At 31.8% G+C, this 15,483-nt stretch overlaps 1 protein-coding gene and 1 pseudogene across 1 annotated transcript; both read right to left on the bottom strand.

Moving 5' to 3' along the window:
- Positions 1-4,255: 4,255 nt before the first annotated feature.
- On the bottom strand, positions 4,256-5,155 carry LOC114742731 (G-type lectin S-receptor-like serine/threonine-protein kinase At5g24080; annotated as a pseudogene).
- A 7,169-nt stretch (positions 5,156-12,324) lies between these two features.
- Positions 12,325-14,533, bottom strand: LOC114742732 (G-type lectin S-receptor-like serine/threonine-protein kinase At5g24080). The gene is made up of 3 exons (XM_028930953.1): positions 14,475-14,533; positions 13,992-14,178; positions 12,325-13,610 (listed from the first exon to the last, which is right to left on the bottom strand). Exons 2-3 carry the CDS (start codon positions 14,035-14,037, stop codon positions 12,415-12,417), a joined length of 1,242 nt encoding a protein of 413 aa, XP_028786786.1. The 5' UTR covers positions 14,038-14,178; positions 14,475-14,533; the 3' UTR covers positions 12,325-12,414.
- Positions 14,534-15,483: the final 950 nt, after the last annotated feature.

Here is a 15,483-nt window from a genome sequence, read left to right as displayed (position 1 = left end):
AAAATAAACTTTGACTTCGACTGGCAATGAGTCTAGCTCAAATAAATAATTAAACTTACATTTTATTGTTACTTTTCAGCGTCCAGTCATATTTAGTTTACAAAATTTCAATTTTTTGGTGGGGTAAATTTTTTCTACAAAATGTAAACATAAAATACATAATAATATAAATGAATTAATAAAATTTATTAGGATTCAAGTCAGTCTGATCTATCCATCAAATTTTCTTGTCGTCACGCGCAGTAACACGAGTCTGTTTTTTATTTTAAAAAAATTTCGATTATTTATATTAGTAGAGACAAAACTTATCTCATATACATATTTCATATTTTATAAATTATGATTGAAAATTTATTTTTAAAAGTTTCAATCACTGTTCCCAATAAGCTCTAAGATACTACCTCCGTTCTTAATTATAAAACATTTTTACACAAAAACATTTTTTTCCAGAAAAATACTCGTGCTTACAAAAACTGCCTTGTGGTGGGGTTAGTTAGGGGACTGCTTTTATACTATAGTAGTACTAATTTACTCTTCCTATAATGTCTGGTTTTTCCCTTAATTGAGGATCTGATTGATATATAATCCCTGATTGGTTTGAAGTTTGAACTAAAAACCAGCGTGCGTGCAGTATGGGTTGAGTACCGTGATTAGGGTTCAGTTTATTAGATTTTATGAATTAACTTATATATATATGTAAGAATTATTCTTTGCCCCGGCCAAAAAGAAAAAAGGAATTATTCTTTGCGTCAAAGTAGCATGAATTTTTGATACCACTTATGTATTTAGCTTATGTGTTCTTCATTTAAGTGTCCTCTAACTATCGGAGTCTAGATTATAGGATTTGTACAGTGAACTAGTTTGAGATTAATTAATATAAGTATAAGCTTCCAATTTATTTTATCTTTTATATTTATCCATTTGCTCCCAAATAATTTCTATGATGATTGCACATATTAAGGAGTTTTCATAAAAGGATAATTTCAAGGGATAATTAATCTCTGGGTCCTTATAATTTTATTTGATTTTTAATCAGGTCCCTATAAAACTTTTTCTTTTATCAGATCTTTTTACTTTCACGTGTTTTTTATTAGGCCCCTCCATTTTTTCCCTTATCAAGTCCTTATAGTTTTATTTATTTTTAACTAGGTCCTTTGTAGTTTTTAAAAAATTATTTATTAACTTTATTCTGTAAAATTAATTTCATTTTAAATTAATGATTATATAATTGGAGAAAATAATTAATATAATCATTAAGATTAATAATTTAATCAGAATAATCAATATACTTAACTATAAATTATTTATAATTTTAGAAAATTTTATTATTATAATTTGAATTTTATAATTATAAACATTAGAATTGAAAAATAAATAATATATATGTTTAACTAAAAATTTTAAAAAATATTAACATAAGATTATTATAATAATTTATCATTATAGAATATTATTATTTATAGAATAAAGAATAAAAACTATAAGGACCTATTTAAAAATAAGGGAAAACAATAAGGACATGATAAAAAAGAAAAAAATTATGAGGACCTCATTAAAAACAAATGAAATTATAAGAACATGATAAAAAGAAAAAAAATTATAAGGACTTGATTAAAAATCGGTTTGAAATATAAGGACTTGTATATTAATTATCCCTAATTTCAATGCACATTATTGATAGGATATTTTAGAAAAAAACAACATTAATTTATTATAAATAATTAATCTAACTAATTTTTTTAATACATGCAAATTAGTTATCTAGCTCTTATATTAAAGATATGAGATAGTAGCTTATATTTTTTGTAAAGTAATTGAAAATAAAATCAAGCAATGATACGAAACCGAAATTATCCAATCATGACGTGACCCATTAAGAGAGCAAAAATAAAAGAGGCTAGGTTCATCATCTAAAGAGTGTTTATATGTATAAATGAGTGATTAATGCTAATCACAAGATAATTCTATCAATATCGCCATGCAGGTTTTTTCCTGTTTTCATCAGCGCACAATAATATGCGTATAAAACAAGGCAAAGCCTGTTTTTGGTGCGTATAAGATATCAATTTATTGCATTATTAAAAGAAAAAAAAATCTAAAAAGAAATAAAAAAGGCAGCTAGCTCACTCAACTTGATTTTGTCAAAAAGTTTAGTGTGGGACAAAAATAACGTTATACTCATCACACTAAACTTTTTAGGTATAATGTGAGAGATTTTCTCATCACACGTGTGACATGAGCACGTACACAAACGCAAATGTGGAATTTAATCCTTAAAAAGAATTAAATTATATATATAATCCTTTAAAAAGAATTTAATCCTTCAAAAGGGATGTTATTATTGGCGCGGCATATATATCAAGGGACAAAAACCCAGTCCATAGTCTGGTTTGAGTGTCAAACACGTTATGAGTTGAATCGGTATTGAACTAGTAAAAACTGGGTTTTAGAAATTATTGTTATTAGTTTTATTTTTATATTTAATTCTTAATATCTTAGTTACTATATATTTGAATAAATTTAATGATAATTTGGTATCAATCATTGTTAATTTTAGTTATTAATGAATGGTAAAGATAAAAATTTAAATATTGTTGTATTTTGTCATTGTTACAATCAAACTACAGTTATATTTCTTTGTATTTTATTATTAATTATTCTTAATATTACTGTACTTTATTATTTTTAATCAAATTATATTATTTTAATAATATCAGTTTAATCTATTCTAATCCGATCAATCAACCCTTAAACTATTATTTCTAACTAATTTAGTGTCCAGTTGGATTTTTTCCCCTTTATATATAATGATATATTGACTCCCGTTTGGGGGAACCTTGAAAATTTTCAACGCCAGCAAAAGCCAGCCTCCACCATGAAAAGCAGAGGCTTGGTGGGACCCACTGTTGACCACAATGCCCAGTCTGGTAGTTCACTATGGTTATTTACTTATTTATATAGAGCGTGCGCGTGTGCGTGTATCTTTTTTCTTTTTTGGTTACAGTGTGCGGATATATTGGTCCTACTCCTACGGAAGCAGAACCATGGCAAGGTATTCGGCTGGGCCATATCAATTATTGAAGGGGCTCCCATGTAAAATATCCTTCGGGCGCGGAAAACATTTGGGCTTTGTAGGCCCACAATATCGGTTTTTCTCTTTGTTTTTGCCAGAAAGGTTTTTCTCATAAATGATTGTCAATAGGAACATTTTTTTTTTGGGAAAAAACACATTGTTTGCAGCATTATTAGCATCTAAGTAGTTGCAGAATTTCACGATTTATAAAAGAGTCTTTTTTTTTTCGGGATGAAAAAACAGTCATAGTTGATATCCTTGTACTTATTAGACTACTTTTGAATCTTGTGATTTATTTAATTAATAATTACAAAAAAGTGTTGTGCAATAATAAAAACATACAACTTGTTGCATTATTATTACATTTCACATATAAATATTTCTTCATCTTCTCAAATAATGACAGTATGAAGAGGAAAAATCAGACACACTCTTTGTTTCATTGTGTCCCAAATTCATTGATAAATTATTTGTTAGCCGAGAATCGTCAAAACAACAAAGATAAAAATTTAAAATGAAATATACACAGGCAGAAACAATACATCCAATGTAATCAAAGTCACTAGATATGGGTCAAATGAGATAATGAACTCTAAACCAAGGGAAGATGCAATCTAAAGGAAAAATGTGTTTTTTTGTTCTTTTAATAATTTAGACTTGGAACTATTTGGATCTCAAACACAAGAGCAGCGGAAAGATTCGGTTCCCTCAAGAGAAGATGAGCGATCTTCTTCCATACTACTACTTTGGTCCTAATTATAAGAGCCAATGGACTAATTTGAGAAGATTAAAGAAGTAAGTTGAGTAGTTATTTTGTCCTAAATAGGTGTTGTCTTTCCTAAAATATCCTTGCTAATCAAGTGTATTGACTAGAACTATCATTGTTATAAGCGTTACTTTGGAAAAAAATGTATAAATATGAGAGACAAAGTGGATTGGGGTTTATATTTAGGACAAAAATAAAAGTCAAATAGGGTCTTTATATTAAGGACCGGAGGTAGTATAGTATTATCCATTAGTGCTGCTTCAGTTATTCCACGATTTTCTCCCATCAAGTGTTGAATGGGTTTGTTTGAAGGGCGTTCTGGAATATCCATGGAGCCTTCAACATGTTCACACATCACTCATTTGGGCCTCCTTTCTGGTCTATACTGAACACACCACAGAGCTATATTTACCATTCTTTCTGCTATCTCTCTGTGTATATCTCCAATATCACAATCTGTTATCAGCTGTTGTAGATTCTCACCGTCAAACATTTTCCAAACCCTCAATGGAAACCATTGTTGACTTCTGATGGGAAGCTCTCATCAAGGTTTCTTTTCCTTGCTATGATTTCAAATAACAATATTCCAAAGCTGCAGACATCAACCTTATGAGTTGCCCTAATAGGCACCACAAGTTCTGGTGCCATATAACCATATGTCCCTCTGTGTCCTGTCATAGTAACATAAGATTTTCCCTGTCACAGAGCTTGGCTAAACAAAATCAGCAACTTTAGGACACAGTTTATCGTCCAAAAGTATGTTTTCTGGTTTGATGTCGTAGTGGATGACCCTCTCTTGGCATTCTTCATGCAAGTAAGCAATCCCTTTGGCTATCCCAACTGCGATCTCATGAAGCTTGTCAAATGCTAAGGTCTTATCTTCACTAAACAGATATTTGTAAAGAGAGCCATTGCTCACGTATTATAAACTAGAGCTGCCATATTATTTTCAATGCAGAATCCAATGAGGCGAACTAGATTTAAATGACGAACTTTTCCGATTGTGCCCACTTCTGCCTTGAATTGCTCCTCCATTCTCTCGTTGGAAATGCCATTTAGAACTTTCACTGCCCCCACAACAGATCCATCATCACTAAATGTTCCTTTATAAACTGATCCAAAACCTCCTGACCCCAACCTGGTGGAGTAGTTATTTGTTGCAAGCTTTAGGTAATCTGAGGTGAGCCTCATTGGGCTCTCTCTTTGCAAATTTCTCAGAAATTCTTCCATAGTTAATGTCAGAAACTCTTGACGCCTATTGGCCTTATCCAATTCTATTCGATGTTTTAACACTATCATGATTGATCGCCAAACGAGGAGGGCTACAAAAGGAAAACACAAATGATAATCAGTCAAAATTCTTGCAAAAAACTTCAAAAACTGAAGCCAAATTGCTTCGTGGCTTAACCTTGTTTGGTTTTAGCCTTTTTAATTTAATCATTTTCATAGAACTTCCATCATTATTTTAACCTTTAAAACACTTTACGTAGATCTTACCCAAGCAGAGCGCAGGAATGGATAATATTAACTTCCACTCCCCAGGAAGGAGTACATTCAAAGCGATTTCCACTGGTATAAAGGTAAAAGGGGTAAATGCAATAGGTCGAAATGATTCAGTCAGAATTCTTGTAATCCAAACTTTTCTCTTAATTTAATAATTTTCATTAAACACTGCATTTTGAGTGAGGGGTCTCTCGACTTTATTATCCCTCTATTTTCTTCCACTTTTTATCTCAACCATAAGATTGCAATTGAACAATCCAAATTTTATATTTTATAAATTATGAATAAAATATTAATTTTTTAAAATAAATAGAATTAAATTACTAAATTTTAGCCATAATAATTTAAAAAAATAATAAAAAATATTTTATATAATATGAAACCTGAACTGTTCAAATTATAATTTTAATAGTTGAGATAAGAAGTTGATAGAAATGGAGGGGTAGGGAAGTGGGGAGACCTTTTCCCCAATATTTCACATCCTTGCTATAGTCTATTTTGAAAGAGTATATTTTAGAATAAAATTAATTTTATTACCATCAATCGTTTTAAATAAATACCTTTAAAAGTAAAAAATAAAAAAGACATTATTGGACCTGCAAAGTGCAAACTCGAAAATTTCTTCTTTTTTTTTTTCCCAAAAAACCCACGGAATAATCATCATCAAGAAAAATATATAGAAGTCTCAAATAATCAAAATGTTTTGTTTTGAATATATACCCACAACTTCCCTCAACACACCATTAAAATATGAGGAGAACTGACAGCAATAATTGAAACAGTAAAAAAACTAAATCTTACTTATTATCCCGATGCGAGTATATATGGAGGTGCAGCCGCCTCCATAAATCTAAGACGGTTGAGCGGAGGTCTATCTGCGGTGGCGGATTTCTCATTCAGATTATTGTGCCCCTAATTTGAAAATGGAGCAGCAATAGTAAAAATCCAGATGAATCGGACCTTACGCATAAGCAGGACTCAGAAGAGAAATAAAACGACTGTGCTTTACGGTTTCGAAGCTAACGTTAATGGTGATTATGATGAGAGAACCTGAGACTGCTCTGTGGCAGCGAAGGAAAGTTGGAGAAGATGTGATTTGCGGTTTATGAAACTCAACCCAACCACAAGCAAATAGTGTGAAGGACCTGCAAAGGAAGCCAAGATGATAAGTGTCTACTTAGCAGAAGTAATTCCTTTGAAACTGGCGATATATATATATATATATATATATGTATGTATAAATGTATGAATTTTCTGGGGAAAAGGAGTGGATTGTTTCTGAGCTAAACGTTATGGTTATGGGAGAAGAACCTGATGAGACTGAGACTTTTCTGTGGCAATGAAGGAAACTCGGAGAAGAAGATTGATTTGTGATTTGTGTAGAGGACCTGCAAAGGAAGCGAAGATGAGTCTTATATGAATATATATCCATAAACATTACGAGAAGACATAACATTGTTTAATTTACTAAAATTGAAATTTTTCATAATTTATATTTCGATCTCGTCAAAAGTTTCAGCTCAATACACAACAAGATCAAGGTGTCACCCACCATGTCATTATACAAAACATCTCTACATTTGAAGGCCGCGTTGGACCCACTGTCCGCGGTGATCAAGGGAAATGGATCGAATCATTTCTGAATTATATTAATTTGTTAAGAAAGACTTCAGATCAAGTTGCTTATTTTATTATAAAGAATGAACTATTTGTGGTCCCCCCCCCGGGTGTGGTATTTTGCATAGTTGCATTCGTATCCCCATGGAGGAAACCCCAGATTGTGCGTCAATTGTGATCCATTATGAATGTCCTTTTTCCCTTACAATAATTGTGTCATGTACAATAATGTTTTAATTTATTAATAGGTTGAAGGTTAAAAATACCTATGAAAATATACCAAAAGTTCACCCAATACCATGAACTTTTTTTGAATTCAAATCTACCATCAAAGTTTAAAAAGAGGTCAAATAATACTAGTTCCGTTAACATCTGTTTTTTTAGCGATGGGACCCATGATTTTTTAATAAAATACTAAAATACCTTCAATTAAAACAAAAAAAAAAGTTAAGAGTAAAAAATACTTATGAACTTTTACCGAAAGTTCACCAAATACCATATAATTTTTTATTGAAAGTATAAAAATATCTCAATGTCAAAAGGCTATTGCATTAAATTGTGTTAGAGATTATTAATTATAATAAATTTTTATAATTAAAATAACTCATGTAAAAAAATTTAAGCTTAAATTGAATTGCTCTTTAAATATAAGCTATTTATATTCCCAATCTTTTCTTTTAATAGACATTATAGGTATCTTTAAAAAATAAGTTGTTTGTACCAACAATACATGGAGTTATGTTTATCCTTCAGTCTATGATATCAAATTTAACAACTAATCTGAATTCTTTTTTACATTTATTATATTTAATTCTTTGAGAGAATTTAAAGCCACTATTGATAATAGAATCCACTATTTTTAATAAAAGTACCAAAATATCCCTAGTAAAAAAAAAGAAATCACTATTTCCTTTTAACGTGCGGATGGTCTTTTTGGCTCATCTCCTTTTTAAGGGAAAAAAACCTACCCTCTTATAAGATGGATTCATATTCTTTATTTAAATTAACCTTTAGAGCACCCTCGTTTAATTTTTCGTTTCTGGAGTTAAGTAATTTTTTTAAAATTGAATTAAAAATATGAAAAATATCAAATGAATACTAATCAAAGGATTAAAATGTAAATATTTATTTTGTTAACTTTATTTAACAATTTTCTAGAATTAAACCACTCTGGGATGAGCAATAATGATGTTAAAATATAAAATATGATAAGTTAGAAAAAATATTTAACGATTATGTATAACATTTATCCTATTAAAATATTTTGAGCCATAACAATTAATATAATAACTATAAAAATCGGCCAATTTTTTTAAAAAAAAAGAAAAAAATTGTTGATCAAGAAAAAAATTTATTAAGAAACATTAATAATCTTTTTTAATTATAAAGATGCGGAAATAAAAATTTATTATAATTATTAATCTCTAACACACTCTAATGCAATAACCGTTCAAGATTTGGATATTTCTGTACTTTTATTAAAAATTACATGGTGTTTAGTGAACTTTGGTACAAGTTCATGAGTATTTTTTACCTTTAACTTTTTTCATTGGGGGTATTTTGGTTTTTCATTAAAAAAATTGTGGGTCCCATTGCTTAAAAAAACAGATGTTGATGGCGCTGGCATTATTGACCTCTTTTTAAATTTTGATTGGTAGACTTGAACCCAAAGATAGTTCATGGTGTTGTGTAAATTTTTGGTATATTTTTATGAGTATTTTTGACCCTTAACCTTTATTAATATTCTCAATGTTATTTTTTTTGTCTCTGATTTTTTGACAATCAATCGAAAATTTTATAGATTTTGAATAGAAAATGGAAATATTTTTGAGAGAAAATTGTCATTGAACGAACGACTATCTTCATCAAAGTCTTGTGAATACCACAACAAAATGAAGTTAATTTACAAGATTTGCATCATGTCCAAGAAAATAATTAAAATTAGGCATATATCAACCTACTCAACATAATTTTTCCTACAGAAATAGAGGGCACTTTTTTGAGAAGTTTTTGTTTAACTTGGTTTAATGAATGTGGGAGCTGACAAGAGCCTAGTAAATAAAAAGATACAGTATATTTTGCTCATGTTGTTATCTTTTTAGGCAATATGTTAGAGAGTGATAAGGTGGTGATATGTGTGTGTGCGTGTGTGCGCGCTTGTGAAAAATTTGAGGTCCTAATAATTAATAGTGCTTACAACATTGCTAGGTAATTAGAAATGTCAGGATTTGTTGAATCAAAAAATATATATTGAAGTCGCAATATCTGAGCAATCTGAATAAGTTTGTTAAAGTTGGAAATTAAACTCAAAAGCACAAAGCAAAGGACAGCTCCGAATCCTGCCCATGAAGATGGTTTAGAGAATGAGATTAAAAATTCAAGAAGGAGGGAATGAGACAGTAAGGAACAGGCTGTCGAGTTTCATTGTATTATAATAAGTCAACTTATTATAAACACAAGTCTCTGAAAAGTTTTTGTTTCCGCGTAATCTTTGGCTATGTATTGGGTTATGTGTTTCTATATAATATTTATAGCCATGAAAGCGGAACTTTAATTTGGACAATTAAAATTGCCTTGTAGTGGGTTTAGTGATATATGGTGGGATTGCTTTTGTACTACTTTTCTCTACCTTTGAAGAATTGAAGTAAACACTTTACTTTGCTCACTCGAGTGGATTGTGATGTTAATGTGCACTTGTCAAAAAAGGTGAGCGTGGAGCAGGTAAAAAGAAGAAGAAGTTATCTTTAGACATTATGGCAACAGATTTTATCGTCAGACGGCGTGACATGAGTAGATCTATGGATTTTAATCCTTAAAAAAGGATGTTATTATCATATGTTCATATATTGAACTTTGAAAATTTTCAACATATAGTGCGTACGTAATAGCCTCCACTACGAAACGTGAAGCTTAATGGCAACTCAATCACACAGTGGTATTACCTGTGGTTTTCTAGGACACTACTCGGTTTTTCTTTTATTAAAAGAAATTTAGGCGAGTTGGACAATAAAAGCTTACAAGAGATTCAAACTCATGACTTTATAAGTTATGAATAGATTCTTTGCCAACTAAATCAACTCTTAAGGGATTAATTCCCAGGTTCTCAACCTGTTGTGTTGCTTTAGCCTTTATTTTTTGCATGGTATTAAAAACCGGACCGGACTAGTCGGTTCAGACCAGAAACCGGTGAACCGGCCACTTGTCCGGTCCGATCTGTCACTTAAACCGGAGGATTCCTGAACCGGAGCAAACCGGACTAAACCGGTCATAGACCGGGTAAACCGTTGGGTTAGGCGGTTTAACGGGTTATTATTTTTCATCAGACCAGAGCTTAAGCTTTGAATGGAATGGCCGAAAAGTCTAAATTAGTTTTAAGCTTTGAAGACGACAATGGCGTAGTGAGGAAAAAGAAGAGGGAAGGCATGATTAAGGCGGAAATTGAAGGCTACAACCTAATATTACTTGAAAGAGATTTAGCGAACCTTAAACGAAATCTCAAGCAGGGAACCTACGACAAGCTGACCATGAGGGAGAGCGAGATCGAGAATTAAAAGTGACGGCCAAAACAATGAGGGAGCGGCAAAGGCTTGCAAGTTTGAGACAGCGTGCTTCTCCGATCTCATCCTGGCTTCACACTCTGCTTCCTCTTCGTCCTTTTCACTTTTTTTCCTTCAGTAACTACGGAGTTGGCTCTCTCCTTCCTAGTCATCGCTTCATACTTCCTTTCCTCCCCCTCTAATCTAATGTGTTGGCCCCACCACATCCCCAAAACCTAATCTTAAAATTAAAATGACAAAACTATCCTTAAACTTCCTAATTCTTATTTATATTAATACACCTAAAGAAAAAAAATTGAGAGAATAAAAATTAATTCACCTAAATCCAATTAATTTTCATCATTAATCTTCAATTAAAATTTAAAGATTTGCACAAAATAAAATAATATTTAACATATGTGCAAAAATCTTAAATAGTAAATTTATAATATTTATTTAACTGACTAATTCTCACAAATATAAAATAGATAATAAAATAAAGTATAATTTAATTAAACATAATTAGCCACAATTAATCATTAAAAGGACTTCGGTCTAGTATATACGGATATCATTTATCAATATATCTAATAATTATTTATAACTTAATTTATTAATAATTCATACACTATTGTCACTATTTTTTAGTTATTACCGGTCTGACTCCGGGTTGACTCCGGTCTGAACCACTAACTCTTAACCCACTGTCTCAACCAGTTCAGTGACCAATCCGGTTTTTAGTACCTTGATTTTTTGGCACCTTTCTCATTGGGAATCCAAATATTGGTTTGCTAGATTGTAAGACATTAGTTCCTTTCATTAAACCTAATTTTATAGGTGTTGCTTTTGGTTTCGCCTTTTATATTTGTTTGCTGAGGACTTTCAATTTTGGGCTTTCTAGGCCCATTAAGATGCAATACCCAAATGCAACAACCTATTCTAAGCCATACAATCACCGCGCAGGAGATTGATAAAAAAAATTTTAAATGAACTCAACTTAAGAGGTTTAAGAAATTGGGTTGAAAACTTTTAATTGATTTTTCTTACTTACTCTTTTATCTTATATCTTCTTTTTATCAAAATTTTATAATCTCACTTCTCCAATTTTTTAAATTAAGCTCATAAAAATTTTTCCCCTCCACTCCTTATGTTTGCATCTTAAGTGGTTCAGAACGTGGAGCTGTCTCAGGCCGCTAAATAAATTCAAATACGACAAACCAAACTATGAGAAAGCGAGGTCCAGAGTCCGCAACATATATAATACATCTTTTTTAGCCCCCTAAACCAGAAAAAGAAATCAGACAGGATCCAGAAGTCATTCGACATACTGCAATACACATCTTTGTTTTATATTTGAAACCAAATACGGTTTTAATCTTGTCCCCAAAAAAATAGGGTTTTAAAACTTTTTCATATAATTAATTTGGACCAGAGGAAGTATTCAATTACCCCGTTTCATTCACAAGACTATTAATTGAGTTTTATAAGTTAATTGAAAAATGGCCAATCCAAAGAAGTATAAGCCTACGCCGTTGTCGACAGCCAACAATGTAATAAAGAACATTCTTACACATAAAAAAAAGTTGGCCGGACGATTTCCCCTTGCGGCATGAGAATAGCACTCTATAACCATAACACCACGAACAATGTAATCGTATAATATATATACATATGTCCCAGTTGGTGAATACACAGCTTAAGTATACTGATAACCAGTTTCGGATTATATAACATAGACAGACACAATTAACGACTTTGCCTTTCCCTTCCTTTGCTGACAGCCTCTACATATGCCTTAACCTCCTCTTTATTCAATTCCACCACAAATTTGCTAGTCTTAATGTGGGCTTACGTCTAACAGAATGAGATCACTAGCCATATATCAACAGGAGTTCAACTTTATGATTTTGGATGGAAATCTATATCGATCTCTCAAGAGATGATACAATGGAAGATTTTGTTACCTCGAGAGATGAGATAACATCAATGCTAACATCATCCTTTTGTGCTTCTTTGATTATTGGAAGGTCTTCTTCCATCAAGTGTTGAAATGGGTTCGTAGGTTTTGGGATATCCATGGACCCTTCCAACATTTTCACCACAACACTCATTGTGGGTCTCAATTCTGGTCTGTACTGAACACACCAAAATGCTATCCTCGCCATTCTTTCTGCTACATCCCCATTTTTACCTGTAATACCACAATCGCTTATCAACTCTTGCAGATTTTCGCTCTCAAACTTTTTCCAAACACATCTTGGAAACCATTCCTGAGTTTCTGTGAGGTTCACATCAAAGTTTCTTCTTCTTCCCATGATCTCAAATAACAACATTCCAAAGCTAAAAACATCGCACTTGTGAGTTACGTGAAAAGGCATCCAAAGTTCTGGTGCAGCATATCCTGGCGTCCCTCTCAGACCTGTCATTGTGACATAAGACTTTTCCCTGTTACAAAGCTTGGCTAAACCAAAATCAGCAACTTTAGGACACAAATTATCGTCTAAAAGGATATTTTCTGGTTTTATATCATAGTGGATGATCCTTTCTTGGCATTCTTCATGCAAGTAAGAAATCGCCTTGGCTGTTCCAACTGCAATCTCATGAAGCTTCTCAAATCCTAAGGCCTTTTCTTCATTAAACAGATATTTGTCAAGAGAACCATTGCTCATGTACTCATAAACTAAAGCTGTCATATCCTTTTCAATGCAGAATCCAATGAGGCGAACCAGATTGAAATGATGAACTTTTCCGATTGTGCCAACTTCAGCCATGAACTGATCCTCTATTCTCTGGTCAGAAATGCCACTACGTAGAACTTTCACTGCGACAACAGTTCCATCACTAAATGTTCCTTTATAAACTGATCCAAAACCTCCTGATCCCAACATGGTGGAGTAGTTGTTTGTTGCACGCATTAGTTGATGTGATGTGAATCTGATTGGCTTTTCTGATTCTATATCATTTAGAAACTTATCCATTCTATATGTCAGAAACTCTGAGTCTGAGTTCTTCCCACTTCCCAGTTCTGTCACTTTTGCTGGTTTGCGCCTTTGGTAAATACATATTTTGCAATAGATGACATATACGATCATCACTATCATGAACGGAAGCACACCTACATACGATAGGGATAAATGATTTAGTCAAAATTCTTGCAACCAGAAAAACTAGACAACACATGAAAAGTCAAATTGCTATATATGGCTTCCTATAATTTTGTTGTTCTTCATTTAATCGATATCATAAAACTATGCACTAATCAGATGATAAGTGAAGTGATCCATTCAGTCTCATAATTCTCTCTAATACTTGCATATCAGTTGAGATGCCTCCTTCCGTGCAAAACATCGCTTTGTCGATGAGCACAATTGGATTGAGTGCCTAGAATCTAGGTTTGGAATAAGTACAGCTTCTATCAACATATCATTAGAAAATGCATGGGGAGGAGGAACTAATGGCAAATCTCAGGAGCAGAAAAAACTCTGAATAATCTTACTTGTGGTCAAGCTAGTGATCAGTTTTGTCCTAGAATCAGGTGACATGGCTGAGCAATTTTATTATATGCAAATTAATTTTGATGCATGCAAGTCATCTTCATCACCACCGGCATCCTACGATTTTGCGACTCCCATTCCTGAGTGAAAGATCGAGATTCTTCATTCGGTTGCCACACTGTGTATGAACTTCATCAAAATGAAAAACCAATTAATTTCATCAAAACCATATTGTACATGGTGGGATAAATAGATATGCTGCCTGAATCAAATGAAACTTATCTATGAATTCCTTGAAGTTAAGGGATATTTATAAGATCCAGATTCATCCATGATGAAATCTAGAGTTGAATCCAAAGAATTTAATTTCTTTTCACGTAGGAAAAATCTTGGGAACGAAAGCAACAAAAAGCCAAAGCTAACAAAAGTATCTGAGAAACACTAAAACAAGAAGCAAATCACAGTATAGTAATTCTAAACCCTACCTCAGAAGATATAACAGAAGCAGCAATACATGTAGAGCAGAAGGAAACAATTCAGAAATATTGATATGCCAATAATCAAAGCATACATGGACTCTTAGCACAAAACATGTAATGTTTTAGACTGATGAGAAATTTCTGTTCATTGCATCCTGGTACAAGTCAAAGTTTGAATTATTCCTTAAAGGAAATTTTTTATAACCAGTCATTTTCAGGCTGTACACATTAACTTATCCTTTGATTTTTCAACATTTGTATTCCTTATTTCTTAAAATATTTCTGCTTCAATGTCATCAACTTTCAAATCGTATTAATAAATATGAATGGTGCATACAACATGAAATCGATAGAATATATAATTATGTCAACGAATTACGACATGACGTGTGTGTATTCAGATTTGTAAGTGTAACTACTTGGAATGTGATGTGATATTATTATATCGACAGTAAGATTCCTAATAATTAAATTAACTTCAAGACGGCCCAGTTAATTATCTACATTCGTTATGCATATTTTAAATGAATAATATATAGCATCAAGAAATATTCGGGTAAACATATACTTACATATATGATCAAATCGAAATAGTTCAATTTTGAAAGATCATATTTCGAAAGGCATACATGAATTTTTCAGTTATTCACTGTCAGATTCTCCCATCACTGGTAAATATGGATCCTTCTATTTTCCAAAACCCAACATTCGAATTCTAATATAATGCATTTCATATGTAAAAATATGCTATAAGGTTAAATTATAGTTTTTATTATCTAATTTAATGAAAATGACTTATTATTTCTTAATAATTAGTAGTTTAAAAATTGCATTAGATTGAATAGTATTGTTTTATTAGTGTCATTGTCAATGTTTTTAATATAATCCTTCAATGCTTAAAAAGCGTGTAGCCGTATTATCGCTTTACATTTTCATTTTTTTCCCTATAGTTTGTTGTTTAACTGGGTAAGCAACATAGCAAAAAATTTGGTCAATAAGATTCGCCATTAGAATC

Source organism: Neltuma alba, unplaced genomic scaffold (genome assembly GCF_004799145.2).
Source record: "Neltuma alba isolate B1F8T4 unplaced genomic scaffold, ASM479914v2 tig00003868_pilon, whole genome shotgun sequence".
NCBI classification, from domain to species: domain Eukaryota; kingdom Viridiplantae; phylum Streptophyta; class Magnoliopsida; order Fabales; family Fabaceae; genus Neltuma; species Neltuma alba.
The sequence above is the reverse complement of the archived record's forward strand: the minus strand, read 5'-3'. Positions and strand labels throughout refer to the sequence as shown.

What these genes read in the sequence shown, in the direction of transcription:
- LOC114742732 (XM_028930953.1), bottom strand. Translation starts at nt 14,037, where the DNA reads ATGTCACCTGATTCTAGGACAAAACTGATCACTAGCTTGACCACAA. An exon ending in GATCACTAGCTTGACCACAA is followed by an intron (nt 13,611 to 13,991) that starts GTAAGATTATTC and finishes TATCGTATGTAG; the next exon opens with GTGTGCTTCCGTTCATGATA.